Source organism: Dichomitus squalens (assembly GCF_000275845.1).
Source record: "Dichomitus squalens LYAD-421 SS1 unplaced genomic scaffold DICSQscaffold_20, whole genome shotgun sequence".
Classification (NCBI taxonomy): domain Eukaryota; kingdom Fungi; phylum Basidiomycota; class Agaricomycetes; order Polyporales; family Polyporaceae; genus Dichomitus; species Dichomitus squalens.
In genome coordinates this window covers 123,765-151,645 of record NW_006766902.1, presented here as the reverse complement: position 1 = coordinate 151,645, position 27,881 = coordinate 123,765, and the positions used below count along the sequence as shown (strand labels likewise).

Genomic DNA, 27,881 nt, shown 5'->3' with positions numbered 1-27,881 from the left:
TCCTTCCTTTTTTTCTTCACTCCTTTTCGATTGCCCACATTCAGCAGCTCGCCTTACACCCGATGATGGCCCGCGGCATTCCAGGTGATCCATGCCAAGCCCATGTATAGCCCCCTACACCATATTCTACACATAGTGTATGTCGAACCATCACAGCGCGTTGCCCTGATGCTCGCAGTTAGACGTCAGCCGTCACGCGGCACCGCACCTTGTTCCAGCTTCGATGTGACGTTCCAGAGTCCATCCTTCTCGATGCGACCGCTGACGGACCGCTTGTCCTCTCCAATTCAGAGTCGGGGACTTCTTCGGAGCACCGTGGCTCTCGGGGCCCGGCGGAGAAGGGCTGCCCGAGTTCATAAGGGTTTGTGAAGAGACGATCAGAGTCTACTCGAAGACGTTCGTCTGCTAAAGCGCGATGCATTTCTTCGCCTCTGTCACTGTTGCTTTCGCGCTCCTCCAGGTCGCTCTCAGTCAGGAGCACTCGCCTGTGTGGGGTAAAGTTGATTTTTCCTAATAACGTGGTCCCGTAGCACTGAAGCTCTATGTCCAGGCCAATGCGGTGGTATCGAATGGAGCGGCGCGACCAGTGAGTATCAACCTGTAGCAATGCCGTGAATTTTACTGAGCGAGATACGCGTGGCAGGCTGCGTGGCGGGCAGTACGTGTACGGTCGTTAATCCATACTACTCGTTTGTCTCTGCCAGATTTGGTTGTGTCACATGTTGCTGACGGACGAGACACAGGCAATGTTTGCCGGCGGTCGCCTCACCGACGACGACTAGCGTCCCAACCTCCACCCCGCCCAGCGTCCCTGCTGCTTGCTCTACCCCGTCCACGGTCTCGAACTTCAGCAACTCTGCCCTGCCTGACCCTTTCCTCTTCGACGATGGCACGCCCGTGACGACCGTTGACGACTGGTCGTGCAGGCGTGCGCAGATCCTTGCCCTTGTCCAAGGCTACGAGGCCGGTGCCCTCCCTGGCAAGCCATCCTCGCTCGCGGGAACGTTGACCACATCTGGCAACACAAGCACCCTCTCTATCACCGCGAGCAACAATGACACCTCCATCACCTTCGAGCCAACCATCACTTTCCCCTCCGGTGACCCCCCAGCTGGTGGATGGCCGCTCGTGATCGTGTACGATTCGCCGAGTCTTCCTATTCCGTCTGGCGTGAGTCATGTCATGGCGACCCATGCTGGTCATACTGGCGATTCTGACGAAATGTGACAGATCGCGACCATGATCTACAGCAACTCCCAGATGGCCCAGCAGAATGACCAGTCCAGCCGTGGCGTCGGTCTCTTCTACGACCTCTTTGGTCAGAACGCGACCGCGTCCGCAATGACGGCCTGGGCGTGGGGCGTGTCGCGCATCATCGACGTACTCGAGCAGACGCCTTCCGCGAACATCAACACGCAGAAGATCGCCGTCACCGGCTGCTCGCGCGACGGCAAAGGCGCGCTCATGGCCGGCGCGCTCGAGCCGCGCATCGCGCTCACGATCCCGCAGGAATCCGGCTCCGGCGGAGACACATGCTGGCGGCTTTCTCTGTTCGAGCAGGAGCAGGGGAGCGACGTGCAGACGGCGACGGAGATCGTGCAGGAGAACGTGTGGTTCTCGACCAACTTCGCCAACTACGTCGACGACCTGAACGCGCTCCCGTACGACCACCACCTCCTCGCCGCGCTCATCGCGCCACGCCCGATGATCTCGTTCGAGAACACGGACGTCGTCTGGCTCAGCCCGATGAGCGCGTTCGGGTGCATGAGCGCGGCGCACACCGTGTGGGAGGCGCTCAGCATCGCGGACTTCCACGGGTTCGAGCAGGTCGGCGGGCACCAGCACTGCGCGTGGCCGTCGTCGCTCACGCCTCAGCTGAACGCGTTCTTTGACCGCTTCTTGCTCGGGCAGAACGTCAGCACGGACTTCTTCGCGACGAACGACGAGTTCAACGGCGTCACCTGGACGCCGTCCCAGTGGATCAATTGGACCACCCCAACCCTCAACTGAACTTGCACTGGGTGCCTTCCAGATGCAATGAGGTCGTAATAGCGGACCAGAAGCGAGCGTTTTGTTCATTGGTTTCCAATGTCAGAATCTCCGTACAGCACCGTCAGAATGCTATGATGTGACAGTTCTTATGTAGAAATGCCGATCTACTTGCCAATCTGACTGGAATCAATCATAGCTCATTCATTTTCTGTCGTACAGTTGATCCTTCTTGGTTCCCTGCTTCTCGGACTCGAAGGCTGTCGCTGAGCTTACCTAGGTCATTTCACTTCGCATGCTTGATGTTGCGTAGCTGTGGGTTTGACGCTCAACAAGTGTAACAGACGGCTCATGGAAGTCGAACTCTGTCAATCGTAACAGTACTGTGAATTGACGATACAATTTCGACACCTGTCAGAAGGCTGCATGCAGGGATAGCCGCGAAGTCTAGGATAAGATCAAGCATGGCCGGTGGTGTTCTGGGGTGGCACCGGGGACGCCGACCACTTCGAAGAGCAGATATGTCACTTCCGCTTGACAGTGAGCAGTTGTGAAGCTTGCGCGTTGACGCGATGGGTGTATGTTGATTGTCGCTGCCATCCAAAGCTAGCTTGCCGGCTTGGCAGGGGGTTAGAGCGGGGACGCAAGACCGCGCAGGAGCTAGCGGGACAACGACTCATGAGTGGTGTAGGGCTCGCTTGACTACTGACGAGAAGAACCACTGAGGAATATGGCTCTTCTTACCTAGAGGCTTTGCGGGGTTCATATTTTGAGGCGCGAAGGGCTCGCCGGCGAAGACAAGATTCTCACGCGAGCTGTGCCTCGACGGGCACCACTCCGAGCGGGGCACGTCTTGTCGTGTCTGCGGGTGAGTGGATGCGAGCACGCCTCTCTTAACTCCAGATATCGCACGAGTTGTATGACTTGGCCGGCAGCGGTGATCTGTTCTGCGAATGCGAAAGTTCGAGCTCGCGAGTCTGACGTCGTCGAAACACCAAGTCGGAGCCTGAGAACCCCGGCTTAGCTGTCCTCGAGGGGAGGGACGTCGCATGAGCCCGAGAGGGTGCTCGTTACTCAAAAGTTTTGTACGCGTGCGATCGGAGGAGCGTTGGGCATACGACGACGATGCAGCAGCGTGCGATAGGGTCGCGGAAGCAATATGCTCGGGGCCGACTTGAACCAGTTATCAGGCAGCACCGCCCGGTTTGAGCTCGAGCAGATGGAGATACCGCAGCTGTGACGCCAGAGCACTTGGTAAGAGGTGCTGACGTGTGCGTACAGTACAAAGGCGGAGATGATTGAGAAGGCCATACGAGTACAGCCTCAAACGTATCACTGATTCTACTAGGGCCTAGAAGCTAGTGTCGAGCCAGAGTTCTGCGGTCAAGGCCAGTCAAGACCGTTCTGTAGGCAGAAGGCAGTGCGCACGTTCCGCAAAGGCCGAGCTCGACGTGAAGTACGAGAAAAACGGAAGCACATGGACCATGGACAGGGGGGTCTTACGGTGCTGATAGTTACTGAGGAAGCTGAGCAACGCAAAGGAACTGTTGCCACTGGCCAGGATCGCTGCGATGAGGATGCCATGGCGAGGAGATTCCTGTGCAGAGGACAAACATACCAAAGTTCCAGCTGAAAATGATTGAATCTCGATGGACGTTCTTCATGATGTGAACCCGTCAAGATGCTTCGTGAACCCTCAACACCATGGGGAAGCTCTTCAAGCCAAAACGGTTCCGGGGGTGGCATGCAGAAGATGTCTCTTGAGCTCACACAGAACATATGGACGTCGCGACGCGCGCGCTGAGCTCGACCTTGATGTTTCGCTGCGCCAGCAACCAGCGGCGTACTCTAATCCCATCCACACTTATTATAGGCAGGCATGTCTAGGTCCTTGGGCACGCGCTACTTACGTGACCGAGCGGACCGACTACCCAAGCAGAGCAGGACGAGCGCAACGAAGCATACAAGGAGCGCGACATAGCATTTGATGAGATCGCTATGGGACCCAGCAGTGCCACCGTGTCCGCAGCAGTTCTCTTCCTGAACCTCGATCTCGCAAAGTTGTCGAGAAGTCAGCAGGAGACGTCGTAACGGGCGGAGAGAGGTATCTGGATGCATGGACAAAGACGGTAGCCGTCATCCGTCTTGCTCAAAACACTGCTGAACCTCTGCGCCGTGGCTACGCGATGATGTCCCTTGTACGAGCTTGTATCTGAGGGTGCAATAACGTGATGACGGCCGGAGCGGGGCTAATCATGACAAGGGCAGCCATGGGCCTAGAGGGGGGGAGGAGAGGGGCGAGCGCTGCGAAAGGACTGATGAGATGATCATGATGGATCGCGCCAGGGTTTGGACTCCATTGGAATATATACGCCCTCGCACCTTCTCGCCACCATCCTGATCCTCCTTTGCGCACGTCGTCCACACAAACTTCGCCACTTTCTCCATCATCTTCCAGTTCAAAGCAAAGCATGAGCACCGACGTGCTGCCCCCAACTCCCAAGTCGCCTGGCGTCGGCGCGCGCCGCAAGGGCAATAAACAACATCCAACCCTCCCGCTCTCCGCCTTCACGCCACCCAACACTGGCACGTCCGAGAGGTTCCCCATCGCTCCCAGCCCAAGCACACTCCAGCCAGAAGACATCATTGATGCCCATGTCATCAACGCGTCGGGAGACCTCTCGCTTTGGAAGTCAGAAACTGGCCAGACCATAGGCGGGCGCGTCCGGGGAATCGTCCTCTCCTTGCACGGCGCACAAGAGTCAGATATCGAGAAGCTGGTTCAAGAGTGAGTATCGTCCTCGCTTAGATCGTACCTGTCCGCGGCGAGCTCGCTAAGGGCTCGCATGCTGCGCCCCACTACTGTATATGGCCGAGTTCGCTTATCGCGCATTTTCTCCCCATTCACAGCGTCGCCTCCGCCCCCTCCTCCACGCCCATCCTAGCAATCGCTGTGCCCTTCAAGCTCGAGGATGGTGCCCCCACGTCGCCACCGTCATATCTCGCCGTGGGAGGCTCATCAAAACCAACGATCGTGCTCACTTCGGCCTTCACGAAACCCTCACCAGCCGCCATTGAGGCGCTCGCGTGGGCCCTAACGCAGAATTTCGTGGTCAACATCGACGTACAAAGTGATCTTCACCAGGACGGCGGATGGGAGGCCCTCGAGGACCTTCTCACGAAGGCGACCGCAAGCTCAGAACTCAAGGGCAGAATCATTCTCTGTACGTGCCATGTTTGCGCTTCTCGTGCCCTTGCGCCTGCCGTCGTGTCGTGCGGTGCCGCCGCTTGCCACTTTCTGTCACTCGTCACTGGCACCTGGCGGGGCGCTGCGAAGAGACGGGCGTGCAGCTGTTTCTGGCGGCAATCTCCTGTCTGTGCTGGCTCCGAGTCGTGTCACGATGACATCTCAAACTGATTTTGGCTGACGATGGTCCACCTTGTTTCGTACAGCCAACATCCTCCCGCCACCTGACGACCTGACACTGCCCATCGTCAAACTCCTCACGCACCACACGTACCGCAGCTACCAGAGCCACACCGCGTCCCTCTCGCTCTTCGCCAACCTCTACGTCAACTTCCTCCCCCCCGCCTGGGGCGAGCCCACCCCAAAGACGCCTGCGCCCCCGGCGTCGTCGAGCGAGGAAGGCAAGGAGGCCGAGGCGGACAAGGCCGCCCGCGCGAGCATCAGGGAGAAGAACGAGTGGAAGCGCCGGATCAAGATGTACAGTACGTCCCGTCCTCCATCTCGCCCCCAACTGGACGAGCGCATCTCTGACGTTGCACATCTTGTGTTCCTATTTTTATGTTTGTTCCTGTGCTCATCGAACAGTCGGCCACGCGATCGAGGCGTTCGGCTTCCAGCGCATCCTCTTCGGCTCGTCCCCCGCCGCGCTGCTGTCGGGCAGCTCGCCCGCGACCAACGCCGGGGACTGGTTCGAGCTCGCGCGCGAGTCGTTCGCGGAGCTCGGCATCGAGCAGGACGCGATCGACGCCGTCTTCGGGCAGAACGCGCGGCTCGTGTACGCCGCCCACGGCGAGAGCTCATAGGCCGCCGTGGGTTCGGGGCGTCATGGAGATATGATCCACGACTGCCGGCGACAACCTGGATGCATTGGACACTGCTCTCTCAGGGACGTGGACTTGGGGAGACTGGTCGGTCGGTCGGTCGATATTATTGTGAACGATATGACTGCTCGGAGTGAACGTACATCAGCGATTCGTGGAGGGGACCTTACGCTCCTATATTTATAGAACTAGCAGATGAAGCGCTCCCAGGCGCGTTTGTACTCGAATCGCGGTGGGTCGACTGTGCATTGTTGGGATAAGCACCACGGCGCGAGAGAATTGCATGCCAGGTGACACGGTGAACACGGGCAACGACGATGCAACGGCTATCCGCTTCTCCAAGGAGTGCAGATGCAAGTCACAGTCAACGAAGATGCGTTCGATAGCGCATTCGTAACAGTAACATACGGGTACAAGTCGAGCCAAATGCGATCCAGTCTCAGTCCAGGAGTAAGTGCAGGTGATAATGTTACAGGACAATGTCTACGCAAACATGGCAATCATCGTGCTCGAGAGTCCCGGCTCCAAGGACCGTTACGTTCAATCCAGCAGACGCACGTACCCGAACACTCAATGCGGCGCACGCCTCGCAGCTCGGGCACGCTGCAGGTCATCACCACCCCTTCAGACGAACCAAGCGATAGGGGGAGATCTGAGGTTGGCTCGCGTGCACACTCAAGCCCGCTGCTCGGGGGCTATAGGCAGCGGGCGCGAGGTACCATCCGCCGACGGCTCGCGATGGTGGTTCAGCGGTCGGTGAAGCCACACCAGCTTCGGTGCCGGGGAGGGGTCGCGCTGAGCTTGGGCATGTACGGGCTGTGGCGCTTGGATGTGCTGCGCCGGTTCACGGGTCGGAGGGGGTGGCTGGGCGTAGATCTGCATAGCAGCAGGTGCACTCTCGGACACCGGAATGGGGCGAGGGGGAGGAGGCGGGGATTTGATGAGATGCTGTTGAGGTTCGGGGGCTTGCAGATGGCCCTGGGGCTGCAAATATGGGATGTCCCGTGGAGGAGTCGGCGGAAGGGGCGAGTACTCGCGCTCGCGCATCTTACGCGTCGCTTCGACCCAACGCCTCGTGCGGTCTTCATCCTGTCGCAGCACGCATAGGGACGTGTGAGTACCGCCAGCCAAATCAGAGGCCGGAGTGCGACGTATTTACCTCGTACTCGGTCATGCTGTCCCGGGGGCGGCGGTGGTCCATTTCCGACTCGATGAAGCGATCGAACGCGTCGAGTGCCCGGGCACGCTCCTCCTTCTTGCCTTGTGCGTACCCGGCTTGGAATCCGTCCGAATATGCCGCCTTCTTGCCTTCCTCGAACCCGGCGAGTCGACCAGCATCGAAGCCCTCGCTCCTCCCGTTCTCGTACCCCTCGTTGCGCCCCTGCTCATAGCCGTCCTCATGACCCGCCTCGTATCCCTCCGCCCGGCCGTCCTCGAAGCCCTCATCCCGCCCATCGCTATACCTCCTCCGCACCTCCAACCTCCTGACTTCCTCGCGCCCCTCCTCCCTCGCCTTCCACTCCCTCAGCGTCTGCTCCGCCCTCCTCGCCGCGCCCCTCGCCTCCTTCTCCGCCTGCTCCACATCCTGCCTCGCCCTCTCCGACCTCGCGAGCTCCGTCTGCAGCCGCCTCGCCTCCCGCTCCGCCGCGTCCGCCTGCATCTGCCACCTCCTGCACTCCTCCTGCGCCCGCGTCGCGTCGAGCTCGAGCTGGTGCCGCGCCGCCTCCGAGCTCGCGAGCCGCTGCGTGAGCTCGGACACGTTGATCTCCGCCGTGCGCGCGCGCGACTCGGCGAGGTCCGCGCGGCGCAGCTCCTCCTCCAGCCGCGCGCCCGTCTGCCGGAGGACGGCCTTGAGGTGCCGCGCCTGCCTTTCTTCTTCCGCGAGGACGTGCGTGAGGATCGTCGCGCTGTCCGACTCGCGGTCCCGGTCCCTGTCCTTCTTGCGCGGCTTCACTGTTGACGTCGTTGACGCCGTGTCGATCGTGCGCGAGTCCCGGTCCCGCTCTCGATCTCGTTCGCGCTCTCGGTCTTTGTCGCGATCCCGATCGCGTTCCTTCTCTCGCCCATAGTCTCGTTCGCGATCGCGGTCAGGGTCTCGGCTGCGTTCGCGGGAAGGAGTTCTGGGTTTGCTGCTGCTGCTGCTACTGCTGCCACTTGGCTCGGGCTTGAGCATGTCGTCCCCCGCCGTGGCGAGGCGTGGCGTGTGCGAGGCCGAGGAGCCGCTGCGGGGCTTCTTGCGGTGCGAGAGCAGGGAGGAGAGGATTGCCGGATCCCGGAGCATCTCGTGTATAGGGGTGGGCGACGAGCTTGCCTCGCGGACCTCGTGGAAGAGTTCGAAGCTGCGCGGACGGTCAAAAGTCTGTATGAGCACGGGCTTGTGCACGGCGCGATCGCAAGATCCGAAGTGAGTGTGAAAGGCGTGCGCGGTGCGCAGGGCGAAGTTCGAAGGAAGAGGGGTTGGAGAACGTAAATCTGCGCAGCGGAGGGGGCGACTTACTCGTGGGCGCCTGGCGTCTGCACGGCGGGTGGCGAGAACGACATGAAGCTCCGCGGGGTGAGGAGTCCTGGCGAGAGGCTGCTCAGCCCTGGACTAAGCAGGGCGGAGGGTGGCATCGTAGGATCCGGGAGTGGCAGCGAGAGGAAATCGCGGGTGGGGGGCGTTGGGGGTAGAAGGTGAGGGCCGTCTGGAGGCGGCACTGGGATGGGAGGGAGCTCATCGCCAGTCGTTTTGGCCTCGCTGCACGTCACAGTGGACATGGGAGGGGCTAGGCCTGGCGGCGGTGAGAACTCGGAGGGAAAGGTACTCGCGGAAGAGACTGTGGGAGCTGCACGAAGCACGGGCTTACTTGCGGTCGGGGTACGCTGTCCAGTGGACAGCGGCGTTGGCGGTGGACACACCGAGTGGACGGTGAGAGTGAGAGAGCGCGTTGAGCTCGAGGGAGTAACTGACCCGCGTTAATAACGTCTATGCGTGAGGAGCCGCAGAGGCGAGCACTCAGCCGTCAAGCTCTCGCAACGTGTTCGACATGTGCAGTCGGCAACAACCCGTGCAGCGATCGCAAGTCAAATGGGGTGTTGTGTGCTTTTGAGTATCATCAGCCGAGCGAGGGCGCTAACTGAGTCTCAGACTGCGAAGCGGCACGGCAGTGCACCAGCGAGCATCTGAAAGAGCGTCCGTGCGTTGCGCAGCACGGCAGCAAATATATGCGATGCGAAGAGAGCAGCGGACAGAGATGCCAGATGAAACCGTCCGTCTGCCGTTTTAGGAAGGCTCGGAGGTCGACCCAGACGCAAGCACATGCGGGGCGTGTACGGTGGAGGCTTAGGCGAGCTTGGCGATATGAGATGCATGCCGAGCATGCATATGGCAGGTGATACCTGCTGTAACGGAGAGGAGGCTGAGCCTGCGAAAGCGCCAGAGGAGGGCAGATGATGACACAAGATAGGCTTGGGGTGAGCGGCGAGACTGGAGAGATCTGCGTCTTGCCTCGTGTTGCGTTATCGTCTGTCGAGGCCCTCGTTAGCGCGCACATCCGAGAGTAAGCCACAGCGTAAGTCATGACATAGCGAGCATCGGGGTGGATAACAAGCCCACGAACAACACAATGGTGGAGGAGGAACATATTCAAGGATCGACGTACCATTCCCATGAATCCTCCGCATTTCAGTGTACCAGCCTGCGATGTCCCACGGGTGTATCGTCGGGATCGACAAAGTCAACGCGGTTCATGCGACAATGACCTGCAAGATGTTCCGGAGCAGGGTGAAGCAATTATACTTCCCCGAACGTGATGTTTGCCGTACCTAGACCGACGCTCTCTCTCGTTCTCGTCTGCTGACCTCATGGATGCGCTCAATACACTGTTCGACGTCAGCCCTCGCCGTGAGATTCGAGGGGAGTTCTAGTCTTGCTTCGCGCGTGCTAGGCGACATTGAGGATCTGTTCCTGCTGAATCCGAGCCCGGTCCGGCAAACCCAAAGGACAATCTGTCCCTGGGTGACTCTCTAGAGGCCTTTCCTTCTTGATGTATAAAACCCCCTATAAACATGAGCGGGAGAGAGAGAGAGGGGAAAGGTCGAAACAAGTCTAAGGACTGAAAAAACGGTGAAACGTGAAACAAGCGCCCCATCCTGATGACGTCGAAGACCTTAGCAACTTCTGTCACCCTGTACGAAGTCCCCACTAGGACCAGACGCATTCCTCGTATGCAGTATAGTAGCAGTGAAATGCTGGGTTTTGGTGCACGCAGGGGAGTATTCGAGCGCATGTCGGCTTTCGTCGACGCACGTCGCTTGACCTTCGCGATCACATGACCTCCACTGACGCGTCGCGACGCGTCCACGTTGACTACAGCTTCGACTCGGAACCTTCGATTGACGTCTCTACGGTTGGATGTCGATAGCACAGGATGCTCTAGTATTGAATAGGGGTATCATATACTCTAGTGAGAAAGACGTCAATATCTGACAATCATCAATCGAGTCATTGGCAAGTCGACCCTGGGCCACTGCATAGCGTAACACTCATCCTCATGTGTCAAATGTAATCTGCTCATCCGTTGTATGGAGTGAGGCTGGGATTGAGCCAGTCGTACATCGTGGTGCCCTCATACTGCTCTCCGCCAACCATGCCACCGACAGCAGAGCCGACCCAGCGATGGTAGATGGGCTGGTCAAGCACCAGGCTCTGGCCGGTAAGGATGAACCGGTACAGGTCCCCGTTCGCGAGGGTGTATTCGAGGATAAAGCCCTCGAACACGTTCACACCGCTAGGCTCGTCGTACTTGAGGCCCCACGGCGTGAGCTTCGAGAAGTCGTCCGCCTTCGCGCCCTCGACCGAGCACTGGTTCTGGAGGATGACGCCGTCGGCCTGGAGGAAGCCCGTGGTGAACTCGCGCGTCGAGCCGGTGATGTGCGACCAGACCGAGGAGAGGTCGTACGGCCCGACCTGCGCATTCACGAAGTACCAGTTGTCCATGAACGCGTCGATCGGCTGCGTCATCCAGTTCGCGTCGTGGTAGCCCTGGCCGTCAAACTCGAACGGCGTGCCGTCGAGCACGACCGAGACGGACGCGGCGCCGCCTGGTTGCGAGGTCGCCCAGCCGAGCTTCGTGTAGAACTCGTCCTCGTTCGCGCTGAGGGTCGTACCCGCCGGAATCGCGCTGCCGAACTACGGGTCCGTGGTCGTGTTGCAGCCGTAGTGGTGTGGGGCATTGCTATTGATGGTGATCGTACCCTTAACGCTGGGAGAGTCGAGTGTGACGGTGAACGTGGAGAGGTCGGCCGAGTTGTCAAACGAGCCCGCACCGGGCCAGGAGCCGTGCACAGCGTTTCCGGAGTAGGTGACGGATGACGCGGACGCGACGAGATTATAGGCGAAAACGGTGCCATTGGGGAAAGCACCGTTTATCACGATGTAGTTTTCGGGAGCGCTGTTCCCTCCTGACGCTTCACGTAAAACCGAAATGGGATATCCTAGTCTCATGTGATAAGTAAACGCACTGGGGTGGATTGGGATGGTCCTGCTCACCTTGGTAGAAGGTGGCATGGAAGCTAGGAGGAGACTCTCCATCCTTTGCAGGAGCGCCGACCTGAACCCACCACCATTCCGTAGCGTTGTTTTGAGAGTTCACAACAATGTACTGTCCATCGAAGGGAGAGGCAACCCGCGGAGTAACAAGGCCTGCGACCAGACGATGAGTTGGGTTTCAAAGCGAGTAGCAGTGATCGCTGGGGTCAAATGTAGAGCTACGCACCTGCAGAGCAAGAAGAGACCAAAGCAAAAACGATAGACAAGGCGAAGATCAACGAGCGGAGCATTGTCACGAAGAGTCCTGGAAGGAAGGTTCAGGATTGGGACGTCTCCAAGAAAATGGTCTCCTTATATGCGCAATGACCCAAGGCTGATACCCCGAGGCCGACCTTCCGGCCAATAATGAAAATGAACCCTTCGTCGTGGATCCACAGGAGGCCATCAGCACGCGTTTACGACACGGCCAGAGTTTCATATGCGTGTCGCATCAATGTGATCCGCCATCAGAGTACTTATGCTACCCTACCCGAGTGTTTCCTCTTCCAAGACCTGTAGGGTTTGAGTACTTTCAGCGAGCGCAGAGGACATCTGATATCGAGACCGTACAGCGGGCCAATGATAGTCATATAGCCCTAAGGATCCAGTGTTAGCCCGCGCATACAGTGAATGGGATAGTCCCAGCGAACAGTGCAACCTCACCTGCCTTGGCTCATCGCGGTCTCAGATGATACCGTCGGGATCTCGTCATGGCCCAGATTGCCGCTGTTCTGGGACACTCATAGATACCATGGTGACGCGACGGTGTGGCCGAGATGTCCACAAGGAGATGGTCACAAGGCTCGTGAGACGACTTACACGATATAGTGCACTTGAGGGTAGACAGTCACCCTTGGTTCTAGACATCGGATATGACGCAAATCGGTGGAACCAGCAGCTAGCGATGTTGCTCCAGGTATTGATAATGCCCGGTCCGTTGTGCCTCCGCGTCTATGGGCGGCTTCGTCCCGGTTTCAAATTGCCGTCTCGGGGATGGAGGCAGTGGACGCTCAACGTGCAGTCTGAGTTGTGTACCGGGCCCCGCCACTTGGAAATCATCGGCGTTTCATTTGGAGCCACTGCGGGACTTATTCCTGTGCAAATAGATTGTTTGCGGTGTGGGACTGTGCTTTGGGATTGGACGGTCAGAAACGGACCATAACACTCGGACACAGCGATCGACACATACTGATGTCCGAAACACGCGTCTGGTCGGGCACTCTGCAACAGGAGCGTGAGTCAATATGGCTAGCTAAGAAGACTGAAGGAGATAAAGAACAAGAAAACTCATCTTCTTTCCGTATGTTGCAAAAATGTCCAACATGCGAGCCAAGTCCGACTCGCTGTCCTGCTCAACAGTCAGCTTGATCATACTCACATCCATTCCAAAACAGTCCCCATCCGCGATTGGGAGGGGCTTATAATATGGTGAGAAGATAACTTCCACTCAATACATTCTAATGTCAAGCATGTCGTCACGGGGATGGAGCTAGAATCTGCGCCAGTGGGCGCCGAGCAATACGCCACGCGCGGGCGCAACCCCGTACGTCGTGAATGAAGCCGTCGAAAACTTATACATGCCGTTCTAAGCTCACGGCAATATACGTGGCTGCATTAATTGAATGGAGCAGACTTCAGTGTCGAATCGCCCGTCACGATCATTGGACGCTCACCGGCTACGTGGGGGCGGCAGATGACGGGTTGCGAAAAGCACGTTGAGTTCCTGTGAATGAGTCAGTCAAGTACCATTGATGCGTGAGTCCGAATGTCCTTCTGAGATTGGCCTATATCCGTGTTATGAGGGGCGGCTTCGCTTCGCTGGGGACATGTCTCGGTCAATTCCAGCTCTGCAAACAGCTCCCGACACAATGAGCAACAAGACCCACTCAGGGCGTGCGTGCTATTCAGACACGTGTGGATATAGTTGATAGTCTTGGGAGTGCTGCACATGTGTGACTAGACATCAAATATCTGCAGGCACCAATTTGTGGCACATGAACGACCATAATTCACACGTATCCAATACATTTGCAATACGATCTTACTCCCGCAGATCTTACGTCTCGCTAGAGACAGCCGACATCGCTGTGGGTCGCCGATGTGTAGAGGGAACGTACCGAGAGGATGCGTGCCCTGACGTTGCTATAATTTTCGGCGTGAACACAGACAACGTGGCGGCCTCTGCCGTTCTTCACCAGTAACGTCGAGTAGAGTCCTTCCGCCAGATAGATTACAATACTCACTCATACACGACAGGTCTAGCTTCTGCCTGCATACCGGGATACTGTGGCTGAAAGAATTCAAGATGAGGGAAAGGGGGCTGAGGGTGAGTATAGCCACGACCTGGGCTTCCTAGAAGGTACGGACCTGGTTGGAGCCTATCTCCGTCAGCTGCGGAATGGCCGTCGGACCCGGCACATCCAGACTGTGGACTGGTGACCCGTCTTCGAGATTGAACGTTGGATTAGCGCAGAAGCTTCGGACGGCGGACGGGGCTCGTGTGGGAGTATCGTCGTCCTCGTCCATGGGAGGGATCACGGTTAGGCCATGCCGTTGCTGCGTTGCACCCATACGGCGAATGATCGTGAGAGATGAGGCAGGGTGAACAAACGTTGAAACGCCTGCGTCTGAACGCAAGATTCCACAGATCCTACACAGTAGTCGTTCGTCGGACAAGACCAGCACAATACTCACATGGATATGGTAGTGTGCACGTTGACTCGACTTCTCATGCTCAGATTCGGCAGGTACACAGTGGCGGAATGTGGGAGATTTGCGCGACCGGAACACCTCAGCTGATAAGCGCCACTGACCTTCTACGTGGCGCTTAACCACCGCCTCGTCGCCATTCTCTGTGTCTTCACTACTTCCTTCGCTTCGCGCTTCCCTTCATTTGCCTTTAAACTTGGATGCTGACATGATACTCAAACTTAGGCGACGCCACGCTATCCGACTATCGGATGTCGGGATGCAGTATCGTTGCTGAAATGACTGCAGCTCACAATCCGCACCCTTGACTTGAAACCATTAGATCGCCCCAACAGGGAACAGCAGGGGATGATGGTGCTGAATCTAGGAGCTTCACAGACTCTGCTTACACGCACACGCAACGGACGTCTGCGGGACATCACCGACCCCGTTCTCTGCGTGTTGGCTTGCGGCATAACATACGCCGACGGTTGCATTCATTTCTGTCACGACTACGCCGACGGTTGCATCCATTTCTGTCACGACTACGCCGCCTATATGTACCGTACGTACGTCTGCTGCGCAACAATTCGATTCTCATCTATTTGCCTTGTAGATGACTGCTCTGGTTGCACCCACCATTACGCTTCCGAATTCCTGGGGATTTGTGTGGACGAGTCATGTTGACCATCCGACTTACACCGGACGAATTTCGTTCCTGGCATGTCGCCGGTCACTCTCACGATTGACATACAGTGGCTCTACACGCATACTCAGGTACCAGAACCACTTACTGAAGACCGCAGGGCGGTTGGGGGCATCCTTGACAGCACGGGACCGCGGGCGCCAGCTCATCTAAAGCCGGTACATCCGCGCCACCCCGTCCCTGGCGGTGTACATCCTGTTCCCAGACTCTGCGCGGCCATCGTAGTTCTACACAATTCCAAAAGATGCGACAACAAATATGTCAATCAACGTATCGCCATTGGACGTAACGGGCGCGTTCAGTTCCTTCTTTCGTCGCCCGATCCACGCATCTCCCTGTCCGGCTAGGTACGCAAGGTCTACGAAGCTGGGGCTGGAAAGCGCTCCATTCACCGACGGTGCGGGTGTGATGTACCCTGGCTCCCGAGCCGGGCACGGCTAGCCTGGCGCGCATCGTGACTTCTGTGTTGGTGTCAAGTCTCCGGCGAAGACTTTGGTATAAAGTCGGTGCAGGGAACTCAGGAATCCACATCCGCCGACGTCTCTTTCTCTCGAGGACAGCAGCACACAAAGACCCTCCTCTATCTTGGACGACGACCTTGCCATGTTCTCCAAAATCTTCATCTCGCTCGCCGTCCTTGCTGCGTCTGTCGCCGCCGTCGTTCCGTCTGTGAGCAAGCGTACGACGTGCAGTGGTGGCCAGACCACCGCGAACGCCGCAGTATGTGGCTCCTTCGCCGCTTCGACCGAGCGTACCGCTAACAGTCGGAGCAGTGCTGTGTCTGGTTTGATGTCCTCGATGACATCCAGGAGAATCTGTAAGTCGCTGACCGCCCGTTGCATCGCCTATAGCCTTATGCCCCGTGACAGCTTCCACGGCGGACAGTGTGGCGAAGACGCACACGAATCTCTTAGGGTGAAAGCACTATCCGTTCCTTTAGAAACGACTCACTAATAAATGGACTGCAGCTGACATTCCACGACGCAATCGCGTTCTCCCCCGCTCTTACTGCCGCGGGCCAGTTTGGGTAAGATTCAGCATCATTCTCCTTCCGTGTCAGGTGCTGATCAATCTGCAGTGGCGGAGGTGCTGGTACGCACTTCATATTGACATGCCTATAGTCTCCATGCTACATGTAACTGCAGACGGCTCGATTATGGCGCATACCTCCGAAGAGTTGGCTGACCCTGCAAACAACGGTCTCGACGACATCATCGAGTTTCAACGTCCTTTTGCCCTCAAGCACAATGTCTCCTTCGGCGACTTGTAAGCTTTCCTGAAAACATCTGACGCGGCTCCGATAGACTGAAATCACTTTTTGATAGTATCCAATTCGCCGGCGCTGTCGGTGTCTCGAACTGCAACGGCGGGCCCCAGATCTCATTCTTCGCCGGCCGTTCCAATGACTCGCAGCCTGCTCCCCACGGCCTCGTACCCCTCCCGTCTGACGATGTCACCACCATCTTGAACCGGGTCGGCGATGCTGGCTTCAGCACTGTGGAGCTCGTTTGGCTCCTCATCTCCCACACGGTCGGCGCCCAAGACAAGGTGGACGACGTGAGTAGTCATTGCATAACTTGTCGGAGATTGGGTGTCCTGATGACCGCTTTGTGCTGGTAGTCAATTCCTGGTACTCCGTTCGACTCAACTCCCTCGGATTTCGACGCTCAGTTCTTTGTTGAGACCCTGTTGAACGGCACAATCACGCCTGGCAACGGCATCAGTCCTGGCGAGGCACTGTCGCCCTACCCCGGAGAGTTCCGCCTTCAGTCTGACTTCCTGATTGCTCGGTGAGCGGAACCGTCATCAGATGTTTGCGGCATTGGAATTGAACTTAATGCCTGACTTGCAGGGATAACCGCACCTCTTGCGAGTGGCAGAAGATGATCTGTGCGTGTTCTATGTCATAGCGTCGTGATCTGTACTGAAGCTTTTTTTTTTTTTGCAGCGAACCGTGCGAACATGCTGGCACGCTTCGAAGGGGTCATGCAGAAGCTCTCACTGCTCGGATTCAACCAGTCCGCGCTCACCGATTGTTCCGATGTCATCCCAACCGCAACCGGCACTGTGGCCGATCCGTTCATCCCGGCCGGTCTCTCGACCGATGACATCCAAGCTGCTTGCTCTTCGACTCCTTTCCCCACGGTGTCGGTGCTTGGAGGTGAGTCGAGCGCATACTAACCGCATCCATTGCAACTAACGTTACGCGACTCTAGGCGCTGTCACCACGATTCCCGCTGTGTGAGTATCTGTAATGTGCGCATCCTTGAATGAGTTCACTGATCTCCTTCGGTAGGCCTTTGAACTCTTAAGTGAGATGAAACGGTGCACGAACGTTCTACGGACTATCATATGAGCAATGGGCATGGCATGGAGCCTTAACGTATTTGATTTTAGCTGCTGGGTCACGGACTGTTTTAGCAACGTTGAATATGAGAATGTGTTACAATTAGGACGCGGTGGTGATGTGGGTTATACGATGATCAGGCAACAAGCAGTCAACCGAGAAAGAAAGATGATTCTGTTACCTCGGGCACCTGCCTACGGGAGGACGAATAAGCACACACTTCAGGCGTCCATATCAGGGCCAGGGCGGTAAGGGGGGCACAGTGAACTGAGCCAAATACACGGGTGTTGGATTGGATGACTGCCTGACGTGATAACGTACCTTCGCACTTCAGTACCTGCAGAATCTGCTTCGGACCGTCCGCATGCCCCTCACCAGGAGGCTGAGGGTGGGCGTTGTGACTGTGCTCCTGGATGTGGTCATGGTCGTAGGATTCAGGGTTGCGTTCCGGCTTATCTTCCTCAAGTATACTTGCGAGTATCGTCATGTGGGTGCTGGCAGCAGGAAGAGAGAGGGTTCGTGTCAGTGTACTTGTACCATGGCGAATTCGGCAAGCGCCGCTAGATGTGGTAGGTGAATGTGGTGGGTGCCTGTGTTAGACACAACTTGAAGTGTCCCACCTGAGGTGCAAGGAGTGCGCTCAGCGATACGCGACATTGCACATGGGTATTTCTGAATAAGAGGTGCGAGTGCCTGCGATTCAAGGTGCAGGTGGGATTCATGTACTACCTGAGCGGGAGTCGGAGGGCAAGTTTGTTGTGCAGATACCGCGCACGTCTTGGCAGCTGGCAGGTGCGCCCCCACGTGGTGCTCAGCGCTACTCTGACGACGGTGGCCTGCACCCAGTAAGTACTGAGCTCGAGCCCATTTGGCCTCGACTCTTCGCTCGCCCTCTGCACGTCGACCGACGATAAATCTATTCAACGTCAACGCTGACTGCTTTCCTCTCTGGCGCGTTCCTTCTCGCTCTTCTGCCTGTGTCTACTATCCTTTCGGCCAGCCCATAGAATACACTCAGTGCTCCCCTTCAGCATTACAATTACTCAACATCTCAACGTGCACTTAATGATTGATCTCGCCGACTGGACGTCTAAGCCACTGCGCGGACACAAGGGACAACTCAATCTGTGCTTCGAGGCGAAGCACAGCTGGTGGGCATAGCGAGACGGACACCGGGATCCCAGGTGAGTTTACCACTGTCCTCGTACGCAAGACATTGCCTCCACAAGAGGTATTTACAATGTATGCATTACCTTACCGCTCAATCTAGCTCGCAAGTCCGCACAATGTCTCTCTCCGTACTGCACGTGGTGTTCAGCGCGACTTTGCCAGTGTTCAGCGCGTTTGCAAGTTCCTCACCTTGCTCGCACACCCTCTGCGCTATGACACACGCTCCTGGAACTGGAGCCAACGTCGACGCTAACTGCCCTCCTCTGACGCGCTTCTTCGAGCTCAAGTGTTAGCCATACTTCCGGCTATTCTAGCCCTTTGAGACACCAGGTGTCCCATATCGAACACTTACCCAGTTTCACCAGGTTTTCATGTTACTGCGGGGACACGAGAACAAGTCTGATTGGGCTTTAGAGCGAATGACGGGTCATAGGCGTAGGGAAAGGATGGACGTAGAGATATCAGGTGAGTCCATTAATGCGCTTGTATGCAGGCCATGTCCTGAACCGTTCTCTTCCACAGGGATTGTCACGATGTATATACATCGACGGCACAATTCAGCTCGTGGTTCCGCACAACATCGCTACTTCTGTACGACTTGTCCGTGCGCCTGGCGTGCTGGAGCAAGCTGAATGAACGGCCCAAGATCTTCCTTTCCCGCTGTTGATGCACGCTCTGACCGTATACCCTGAAACAGTGGGGCACACGTGCGGTCTTGGAGCGAGTAACTCGTTGCCTGGGATCATTTGGAAGAGACGTCAGCCGCAGTCTTCATGACTGCAAGCGCGATAGGTGTCCTGATGCCCCATACACCATTCCGCAAGCAAAGCCCTTGTCCATCGTGCAACTGCTCGAATATATCTCATCAAGATTACAGGTGTCCCTTGAGATGTATCGACCCCATGCCAAACTTCCTTTGCCTTTCCCCTTTGTCACTACAGAAAGACGGACGTAATGGATGGCTTGCTTCCCATAGCGGCGCTCATACATCGACTTGCCGAGATGTGGCTCATGTGAGTACTCTGGACAGCGACCTGAACCAGAGCCGAACCGCAAAGCTAATGTCAGCCCCTAGGGAAACAGCGTCCCGGACAGAGGCAGTCAGTCCCTCCGGACCCGGATCAGGAACATCCGGCATAAATGCAACACAGGATGTGCATCTTCTCGTCGTCTTTTGCAACGCACCATGAACCGAATCCCAGGTCGCACTCATCGATCTCACTCCGCCAACACCCAGGTGATCTACTCTTTCAGCGGACGTCACACTGATGAGGGAATAATTGAATGTGTGCTTAGCCCCGCATGATGGTCCTTCCCGCCTGCGAATACCACGGCTCTGCGGGCATGTACAAGATATCGCAGTCCGCTGGTGCGCCTGGTATATTCGTTGGGAAGCATGATGTTGACCGCTCTGCTCCGCAGACGTGATATGCGTCATATGGTGTTCGCTCCAGGCCGCGTCGCAGGGCTTCAGCCAGGCTCCGACGAACATCTCGGCAAACAAGTTGGGACCGAGTTCGCGAGCGCGGATTGCACCCAAGGAAATGCTTCTTGCCGTTTGCGAGGCTTCTGCTGTGAGTGCACGACCAGTTACTTGGACATGGCGTGGGCGTGATTGACGTCTCGCAGTAGCTGGGGCAGCATCACGGACCTAGTTCTCTCCCTGAGTACCGTTCTAGGAGATCGTTTCGCATCGCGGCGACACGCTCGCAAGTCGACATGTATTTCTAGAGCTGGCTGGGTCGACGCGGCCACGTGCCGAGGTATAGGTGTCGTCGAGGCTCCCTCACGACTTGCTCTTGATTTGACAGCCTACTAGATGGCGGAACTCGCGTCGTCCCATAAGCTCATGTTCCCGGGGATTGGTAGGCTCTATCATGCCACCAGAAACGTGGATACGCGCAATTCATTCGCAATGTGCGTTCTCTGATCTGTACTTGTTGATCGCTCAACGTCGACTCATGACTGGTGTCTTGCCCCGAGTCCCATTGTTCCGACTAAAATTGATGACCCCTCAACGCGATCATGTCGCGTGACATGGCTCAGAGGAGGAATATGAGGCGTGCACACAGAGCTGCGTTTGTACCGCGCTCGAGCGGTGCAAAAAAAGTGCTGGAGATCAGGCGCGGCGCCGCCTGTGCGAGGGGCAAAGTACTGAGGACCTCCTATGGTACCCGATGGAAAGATGCGGCGACGAACGAGCGCTGGCAAGCTCAGCCTGGTAGTCGAATAGAATCGTGCCCTTGCAACTACTGATATGTCCTATATATGGGTATGTTTCTGCCATGATATAGCCTACGCTGCGTTCGGCACGTCACGGACAGGAGTTCGACCTTACGAGGCTGCTGATGGTGACCAGTGCCCCTACTGCATGTTCTGCCTACGTGCGTCCAGTTAATCACAATCGCCGTAATTCTGCTCGTCATGCATAAGGGGTGTCCGGACGCTACCTTCTTGAAGTGCAATCACCACACCGAAAGGACGATGATATCGGTCAAGACCGCTCGTGCAACCACTTTGCGATGCCAGGTATTTCCCAGTAAAAGTACATGGGCTTTGAACCGTGCTCGTGACATGGACGCATCGTGTGCTTTAGGAGAGAGTACTGATCACGAGGCGATTTCCACGCGCGGTGCATCCGCTTATCGTATCGTGTTGATCCTAGGAACCCAGACGCGCTTGACGCGACCACCATGTCCGACTCTCCTCGCCTTCCTTGGGAGGTCATCGAAAGGATCGTTAGCCACTCTGGCGACCACCGGACGACTCTTCACAGCCTCTCCCTTACTTGCAAACAGCTCCGCCCTCGCAGCCTCTGTCTCATGTTCGCTGAGGTACGGTTCGAATCTCGGGATACAACGGACGTCTTGGCATTCCGTGACTTCCTTGACGCCTACCCCCATCTCCGTCCCCTCGTACGGTCGATCAGAACCCATCGCAATGCCTATCTGGCCCTCCACCTGCTCTGTTTCCTCCCAAAACTTACCCACATCACCATGAACGGACTCGGCCCAGAACGTTGGGAGTGCAGCCTTCCTCAACGTGTTCTGGCATGTTACCGGGCGCTGGGGACACGCATCAAAACTCTGAAGCTCTCTAGTCTATCCTTTCCAAATCTGCAAGAGTTTTGCAGAATTCTGCTGGCATTCACTGGCATCAGAACGCTATCCTGCAGTTTGCTAGACATTCGTAACACAACGTGTGCCAGCGCACAGCTAGCACAATTTAAACAGCACCTGTCTCGACAGTTGCGTCTGAGTACGCTCGAGGTGAGTACTATTCAGCATTGCTCGGTGTGCCTACAACTAAACCACTCCTACCTATTATACACAGATAGACGGCAGCTACGAAAACGTGATGGCGCAGATGTTATTTCAATTGGTGCCCTCAACCTTGAAGAATTTGACCCTGGACTTATCTTCGGCCAAAGCCATCACATCTCAACGTAAGCCCATTCTTGATTCATCCCACCATTCGTCTAGGCTTTTGGCAAGAATGTTGACAGATGCACTTCTTCTGACTAGGTTGGCCTCTGCTTCGTGCCCTAACCATCACGATAGTACAGGGTGCCTCCTGGCGCGGTGTCAAGACGACTATCGAAATGCTCAAGGACTACCGTCCGAAATCCCTGGCACATTTTACCATACGTCTCTTGTCACATCCCCGGGACCTCTTGAGACAAATAGGAGGTAGACCGAGCAAGCTCCAACTTTGCTGGGAGTTGGATCGGATTCTCCTCAAGTTTCGTCATCCCAACGTGCTTTTTGACTCACCGTCTATTCATGACCGCCGGACCAATCTATGGTCCCAAGAAATGGCCAGGTACTTTCCCTCCATGGGAAATCGTAGGCTGCTCAAATTTGCATCTGAACAAGGCAAGTCTCGCTGTTACGTACAACGACTGTCAACATTGGACTCACTGCCTGTCTAGTCACTGAAATTTGTCACGAAGATCAGGTCTTCTGTGTTGCATACTCTCCAGACGGCAAGTGGGTGGTGACCGGATCTGGCGACTGCACCATCATTCTGTGGGACTCTGATGGACAGCTTGTCCAGGAATGGGTCGCCCATGCCGGAGGGGTGATGTCACTCGCATTCTCCCCTGACAGCCGACGTCTTGCATCCAGTGGCGGAGACCGTTATCTCGCAGTCTGGGATATCATGCCCGGGAAAGGTCACCCGCCCATAGCTATGAAGTACACCGACAGTGACGATGATAGCTGTGCGTGTGCGTGGTCCCCCAACGGAACTGTGATCGCGTCCACAGACGTGCACACGGAAACCGTGAAGCTCTGGAATGCTCGGACGTTGGAGCCGCTCCATCTGTTGAAGCCATCTCTCGGGACGGGCGAATTCTGCGATCTCCGCTTCTCCCCTGATGGACGGTGGGTTGCCTCCGTCAGCTCCAATGGCTGCTGTATATGGGATGTCAGCGCTGGCACAGTGCACAGGGTCCTTCAGTCAGAGCATTCCTTCTCGTCCACCACGGCATTCAATCCCCAGAGCACGCGCCTCGCCACTGGACATCGTGGGGGCGTTGTCCAGATATGGAATGTACAGACGGGAGAGGTGCTCTTCAAGTTGGAGCAACACACTCGTAGTGTAATGGACGTGGCATTCTCTTCAGATGACACGCACATTCTGTCAGCATCGGTGGACAGGACAGTGAAGATCTGGGACGCATCCACCGGAACCTTCGTCCTGTCGCTCGAAGGACATGCCGACCGCGTGAACGTTGCCCGCTTCTCTCCGTGCGGGAAGTACGTTGCGTCTGCATCAAGAGACCAAGCTGTACGGGTGTGGAGGACCGATGATGGATCATGCGTGGGGACACTCTCCGAGCACAGAGCCAAGGTCGATCACGTAGCTTTCTCCCCTGACGGAAAGACGTTATCGTCTGGTGCACGGAATGGGACAGTCATTATCAGACGTATGCGCGATATTATCCCAGTGCCAGATACAAACATGTAGAATGATACTATCCTGCCGTACTTTGAGTCGAAGACTGGGACAAATGTGGTGGATTAATTCAGAACCTTACTTGATAGACCGTGCGTTCTCCACTGTGCACTGTGTTCCGAGTGTGCACGGCGTTTCATTCTACTAGTAGCAGACGTAGATGGTGTAGTGTTTCACCACTTCGATTCAAGGCCACAACATGAGTACGCCTGTTGCGACACAAGGTAGCTAGTGCATCTTATGGGACAATCGTGCATCATCATTGACAAGGCACCTGCCAAGCTACCCTCCTACTCTTTGCCCCTCATCGGCGTCGGTCGGTCAGATGCACCGAGACGTTCATTCCACCATATCTAGCATACCGCCCCGGCTGAACAGCAGTCTCGAGGATGAAAGGCGCAACAGTGCACGAAGCTGCCTGAAGCCGTCATTGAAGCGTTCAAACACTCTCACTCAAGTACCCTGCCTATGCGAAGGCTCACAGCGCCTTCTAATACATATCCCCACAGATAGTGAAGACCAAAAAGAGGTAGATTCATATGATTACGGTCCAAAATACACCATAGTACAGTAATACCGCTCTCCCAGGGTCAAGCTCAAGCCCCCGAACCAACCGCCCGGAACCGCACCCTCACCTTCTTCACGTCCTTCCTAGTCTTAACGAGAGTCTCGCTTATTCGCTGCTCGACGACCGTGCGCATCGCCCGGAAGTCGCTGATGCCTAAGTGTGTCTGCCTAGCGTGCCACAATAGCCCATCCGAGAGCGCAACAGCAAGAGGGGAGGGGAGGAAAGGAGATGCGTCGAACAGAGCAGCTCTCGTCCTGGGCGAAACGCCCGCGTTGGTGATTTGGCAGAACACTGTCTTGAGCAGCCCCCAGCCCTTTTAGAATATGAGCACCGAGACGATAGGGCCTATCGCGATATTCCAATAGCTCTCGCAATTCCAGCCAGGGAAGCTTGCGGGCACTCACCTCCAATAGGATCCAGAGGCAAGTGAGGGAACCACCAGTTGCCCAGGATCGCGACAAATGCCATCGTGCTCCTAAGCGCATCTCCGGGCCCGCCACTGGCATGGCTATGTGAGTCCGAGTCCGAGTTCCAGTCCGAGAGTGCGTGCGAACGTCCGTCCGTAAATATCCGGGTCAGATGGGAGGACCCGGAGCAAGTGGACTGCAAGATGAGCATGACAGTTCGTTCTGATCGCCCGCACGAGGGGACGGAGGTGCGGGAATGCAATGAGAAAGTCACGGAAGGCCAGAATGTCCGTTGTCTCTGAGATATGAACGGCACCTCATCGAACATGAGACAGAGGCTGCGAGGGCGGAGTTGTTTGCAAGTAAGGGAGAAGCTTTGGAGAGTCGTCCGGTCATCGCCAGAGTGGCTGATGGTCCTTTCGATGACCTCCCAGGGGAGGCGAGGAGAAGCAGACATGGTGGGCGACTCAAGGGTGCCGTTCCTCGGTTTCGACACGATGTTAGCAGGAGGCACTGCATGTGGACATCGCCTCGTGTTCAGGAATGTGCTCTCCGGAGACACGGGGACCTGATTCTTAGCAAGGTTCGAATCCCGAGTAGGCACGTTACGTTCGCAGGGAAATATCTGGCATTGAAGACATGTGGCATGAACGATCTTTGCCAACACCACGAGCCTGTCGGTTTGGAAATGTGCGCTTCTAGAGGAAGAATCCAGAGCGTCCATGGAAATCGTCACTGTCCCGGAAACAGGCCCTTCTACGGACAACTGGACTCACGTAGACAGGTCATGCGAGGGCGGGATATCCCAACCTTCACGCTTACATCGACGCCCATGATGCACCAAACACAAGACGGGCCTACGACGCGGCGACAGCATACATAGATTCCAGATCGCTGCGCATTCGCAGAGGCACTATATTGAGTCGGCGGCGAGCCATTGAAAGCCATACCGAGCTCCACGCTTCCCAGAGTGCCCCCTCTCCGTCGCAATTTCCCGGGCGCGCCGCGTACACGCTGAAATTGGTTCCCTCCGTTTGTGTGTTCCACGAGTCAAGGCCGCCTGATTCTCTATCTCTGTCCCTCGAGCAGCTGAAGCGTGGCACTCGAGCGACTCCCCATGGACGCTTCGCAGCCTTGCTCCAGGTCATATTACGCGTCCTGATTGCGTTGGGAGCTGTGCCTTCCAATCTGAACATTCAAATCTTGGCAAGACACCAGTCATGAGTCAACATTGAGTGGGAACGTCAATGAAAAGAAAAGAATCAGGGATCGGTAAGTGATCGACACGGACTCATCTTTGGACGCGCGATAAAGCCCGCCAACTCCCTGGCACATGAGCAAAAGGGACGACGCGTAACCGACAGTCCGGTCTATCAGACGGGGAGCCTCAAAGACCTCGATTCTTCGGCACTACAACAACCAGCTTGCGAGCGTGTCGAGCAATGCAAAACCGTCTCCCTTGATGGTACTTGGGGACAGAGCGAGATCTGCAATATTTCGCTCAATGCTGTAGAGACGCAGGGCGTCAACCATACTCATGTTGGATTCAGGTAGTTGATCATGCACTTACAACAGAAGCGTACTTCCTCGGGTGTGGTCCGCGTTGTTGGTCTTGATCCCGGCTTGCCTGCTCAAATGTTCAGTGCAGCCGCAACACGGCCTTGAGCGGGCGCGATCTGTGGGAGATCACGTCCGAGAAGAAGAGCGGTCCTTACCCTCGTTCTTTGCCTACGAATATACCGGGTACATCAGCGTCCTGAAGGGTGTTGCACCGCAGACCCAATGCGTATGCGGGGGGAAAGGCGTCGTGCGGGGCGTATCGAGAATCCGGATACCGCCTGGGTTTTGATCACGGGTGAGGAGATGCATGGCGTGGGCCAATAGCGAGGATCGCCTGCGGTTAGCGGAATGAGAGCGACTGTGTGTGCGGCCTGCGATCCGACTCGGGACGCGTAGCAGAAGATGACGAGACAATGCACGTCCGGCATTGCGTATACGCTCGGGTTGCTACCTTCAGTTGTCGATGTTCCAGCCCGGTTCAACCAGGCATCGGCGGCCTCTGTACGGTACGCTTTGCTACTATGTAGGTAACTACATCAGCTTAAGTTCGCCTCGGTGGGCGAGAGCACTCACATGAGCGAAGGCTGGCTAGGCAGGACGCATGCACGCCGTTATAGGAGGCAAGCCGCTGTATCTTTGGGGACGCACCGGTGCATGTGTCCGTCTGCAGCGACAGGGAGGAAAGGTTAAGGGAGCATGGATCAGAGATGGAGAGATTCGGAGGAAACCTGATATCTCTTTGGGAGAAACAGTTGATAGGATGGGAAAGGATTTCGCCGATGGCGTGGTACGTGGAGCATCGGGACAGTTGTCGAGGCACGGTCACAAAGACCGCGGCTGACCCCAGTAATGAAGTACTCACCCTAGAGAACACACTCTGAGACTACACGTGCGGTGCAGTGTTCCAAATTGCACAGTCATAACGTGCAACAACTCGGAACATGAAACGCGAGCGGTATACTTCAAGCTGCACATCCGCCCGGTCCATAGCGAAGTGACAATATTGTGCGCAGTTGCTCACGTAAAACTCCTATGGAGGCGAGCGGTTCAGAACACAGCTAATGAGGAAGTACAGTGGTGCACTCACTCAAGATCCCATTTCCGTACCGTCGCCACGCTTTTGAATCATCCTTCGCCTGCCAGCGCATTCCAACTTGTCCCTCGATAGCGTCCAGAACTGGGGGCCACCGTTGTTGGGGGAACATCCCAGCTGCATGGAGTGTTGAGTAGCATAGAGATGCTCCAAGAGTACCATGTAGAGTGATCGAGTGACAGAAGCTGAAAGGAGGGCAGACACAGACGAAAGAGCGAAAAGGAACGCGTCAGAAAGGAGGGCAGTCAGAGTGGACGTTAGATCTATCAAGTTCCAGGAGGAGCCACTGTCATGACCCGTGCAGAAGAGCCATGCAACGAGGGGGATGGTAAGCGAGGGCGCGAGTCGTGCAAACAGCATCCAAACCCTGTTCTCGACGAGTTGTCGGTCCATATTACAGCGCCTTGCATAAGTCCGTGAACGCGCGGGATTTTTTCTCTCCGGCGTCTAACCTACCCGACCTGCCTAAACAGGCCACATCATGGTCACAGGCCCAGACACGACGGGCAGCGCTCGGGATCCCTTCGCGTGAAACGGAGGTTTGTTTTCGGGAAAGTCGTAACTTGTCCCTTTGCCGACGCGTGCCAAAGGATGCTGAAGGGTCGGCAATGGGAAAGTTGTACTTGCTCAGAGGTTCTAAAGCCCTTTGACAAAGAACGATTCGAGGCGGTGCCCGTAGTGAGAGCTCCCCTGCGGCTGAGCCCGCTCGCTGGGCCACTGGCATTTCCAAGAGTGAGTATGCCATGGGCCCAGTAAA

At 56.4% G+C, this 27,881-nt stretch overlaps 9 protein-coding genes across 9 annotated transcripts; 6 read left to right on the top strand and 3 right to left on the bottom strand.

Annotated features, from left to right (window-relative positions):
* The first annotated feature begins 46 nt into the window (after nt 1–46).
* Nucleotides 47–2,337, top strand: DICSQDRAFT_107426 (uncharacterized protein). Its single transcript, XM_007366741.1, has 5 exons — nt 47–494; nt 551–586; nt 644–689; nt 744–1,170; nt 1,231–2,337. Exons 1-5 carry the CDS (start codon nt 416–418, stop codon nt 2,008–2,010), a joined length of 1,368 nt encoding a protein of 455 aa, XP_007366803.1. The 5' UTR covers nt 47–415; the 3' UTR covers nt 2,011–2,337.
* A 2,123-nt stretch (nt 2,338–4,460) lies between these two features.
* Nucleotides 4,461–6,039, top strand: DICSQDRAFT_62836 (uncharacterized protein; the record flags this gene model as incomplete). Its single annotated transcript, XM_007366740.1, has 5 exons — nt 4,461–4,777; nt 4,900–5,213; nt 5,443–5,623; nt 5,681–5,718; nt 5,822–6,039. The coding sequence occupies 5 exons, from the start codon at nt 4,461–4,463 to the stop codon at nt 6,037–6,039; spliced, it is 1,068 nt and encodes a 355-aa protein (XP_007366802.1).
* A 1,339-nt stretch (nt 6,040–7,378) lies between these two features.
* On the bottom strand, nt 7,379–8,437 carry DICSQDRAFT_13483 (uncharacterized protein; the record flags this gene model as incomplete). The annotated part of the gene is made up of 2 exons (XM_007366739.1): nt 7,379–8,115; nt 8,212–8,437. Coding segments are annotated over 2 exons (963 nt in total), but the record flags the coding sequence as incomplete, so codon positions are not given.
* A 2,172-nt stretch (nt 8,438–10,609) lies between these two features.
* On the bottom strand, nt 10,610–12,849 carry DICSQDRAFT_162006 (uncharacterized protein; the record flags this gene model as incomplete). The annotated part of the gene is made up of 6 exons (XM_007366738.1): nt 12,816–12,849; nt 12,446–12,750; nt 11,814–12,139; nt 11,588–11,740; nt 11,232–11,532; nt 10,610–11,192 (listed from the first exon to the last, which is right to left on the bottom strand). The coding sequence occupies exons 3-6, from the start codon at nt 11,875–11,877 to the stop codon at nt 10,610–10,612; spliced, it is 1,101 nt and encodes a 366-aa protein (XP_007366800.1). The 5' UTR covers nt 11,878–12,139; nt 12,446–12,750; nt 12,816–12,849.
* Nucleotides 12,850–14,583: 1,734 nt separating this feature from the next.
* Nucleotides 14,584–17,441, top strand: VP3 (manganese-repressed peroxidase). Its single transcript, XM_007366737.1, has 12 exons — nt 14,584–14,879; nt 14,931–15,740; nt 15,794–15,837; nt 15,890–15,935; nt 15,989–16,047; nt 16,107–16,286; nt 16,346–16,577; nt 16,641–16,810; nt 16,873–16,910; nt 16,969–17,181; nt 17,237–17,261; nt 17,317–17,441. The coding sequence occupies exons 2-12, from the start codon at nt 15,624–15,626 to the stop codon at nt 17,330–17,332; spliced, it is 1,140 nt and encodes a 379-aa protein (XP_007366799.1). The 5' UTR covers nt 14,584–14,879; nt 14,931–15,623; the 3' UTR covers nt 17,333–17,441.
* A 2,401-nt stretch (nt 17,442–19,842) lies between these two features.
* DICSQDRAFT_171100 (uncharacterized protein) lies at nt 19,843–20,268 on the top strand (the record flags this gene model as incomplete). Its single annotated transcript, XM_007366736.1, has 3 exons — nt 19,843–19,906; nt 19,960–20,111; nt 20,170–20,268. The coding sequence occupies 3 exons, from the start codon at nt 19,843–19,845 to the stop codon at nt 20,266–20,268; spliced, it is 315 nt and encodes a 104-aa protein (XP_007366798.1).
* A 2,214-nt stretch (nt 20,269–22,482) lies between these two features.
* Nucleotides 22,483–23,508, top strand: DICSQDRAFT_62972 (WD40 repeat-like protein; the record flags this gene model as incomplete). The annotated part of the gene is made up of 1 exon (XM_007366735.1): nt 22,483–23,508. A coding segment is annotated over one exon (1,026 nt), but the record flags the coding sequence as incomplete, so codon positions are not given.
* Nucleotides 23,509–24,092: 584 nt separating this feature from the next.
* On the bottom strand, nt 24,093–24,929 carry DICSQDRAFT_181310 (uncharacterized protein; the record flags this gene model as incomplete). Its single annotated transcript, XM_007366734.1, has 2 exons — nt 24,093–24,377; nt 24,469–24,929. Coding segments are annotated over 2 exons (607 nt in total), but the record flags the coding sequence as incomplete, so codon positions are not given.
* A 199-nt stretch (nt 24,930–25,128) lies between these two features.
* On the top strand, nt 25,129–27,440 carry DICSQDRAFT_137443 (uncharacterized protein). Its single transcript, XM_007366733.1, has 5 exons — nt 25,129–25,169; nt 25,248–25,978; nt 26,042–26,550; nt 26,605–27,061; nt 27,119–27,440. Exons 2-3 carry the CDS (start codon nt 25,976–25,978, stop codon nt 26,318–26,320), a joined length of 282 nt encoding a protein of 93 aa, XP_007366795.1. The 5' UTR covers nt 25,129–25,169; nt 25,248–25,975; the 3' UTR covers nt 26,321–26,550; nt 26,605–27,061; nt 27,119–27,440.
* Nucleotides 27,441–27,881: the final 441 nt, after the last annotated feature.

Bases quoted from the DNA above. Each gene is read 5' to 3' on its own strand.
- DICSQDRAFT_107426 (XM_007366741.1), top strand. From the start codon at position 416: ATGCATTTCTTCGCCTCTGTCACTGTTGCTTTCGCGCTCCTCCAGGTC. The intron at 587-643 runs GTGAGTATCAAC...TACGCGTGGCAG, and splicing joins CGAATGGAGCGGCGCGACCA to GCTGCGTGGCGGGCAGTACG. The intron at 690-743 runs GTTTGTCTCTGC...GACGAGACACAG, and splicing joins GTCGTTAATCCATACTACTC to GCAATGTTTGCCGGCGGTCG.
- VP3 (XM_007366737.1), top strand. From the start codon at position 15,624: ATGTTCTCCAAAATCTTCATCTCGCTCGCCGTCCTTGCTGCGTCTGTC. The intron at 15,741-15,793 runs GTATGTGGCTCC...CAGTCGGAGCAG, and splicing joins AGACCACCGCGAACGCCGCA to TGCTGTGTCTGGTTTGATGT. The intron at 15,936-15,988 runs GTGAAAGCACTA...AATGGACTGCAG, and splicing joins ACGCACACGAATCTCTTAGG to CTGACATTCCACGACGCAAT.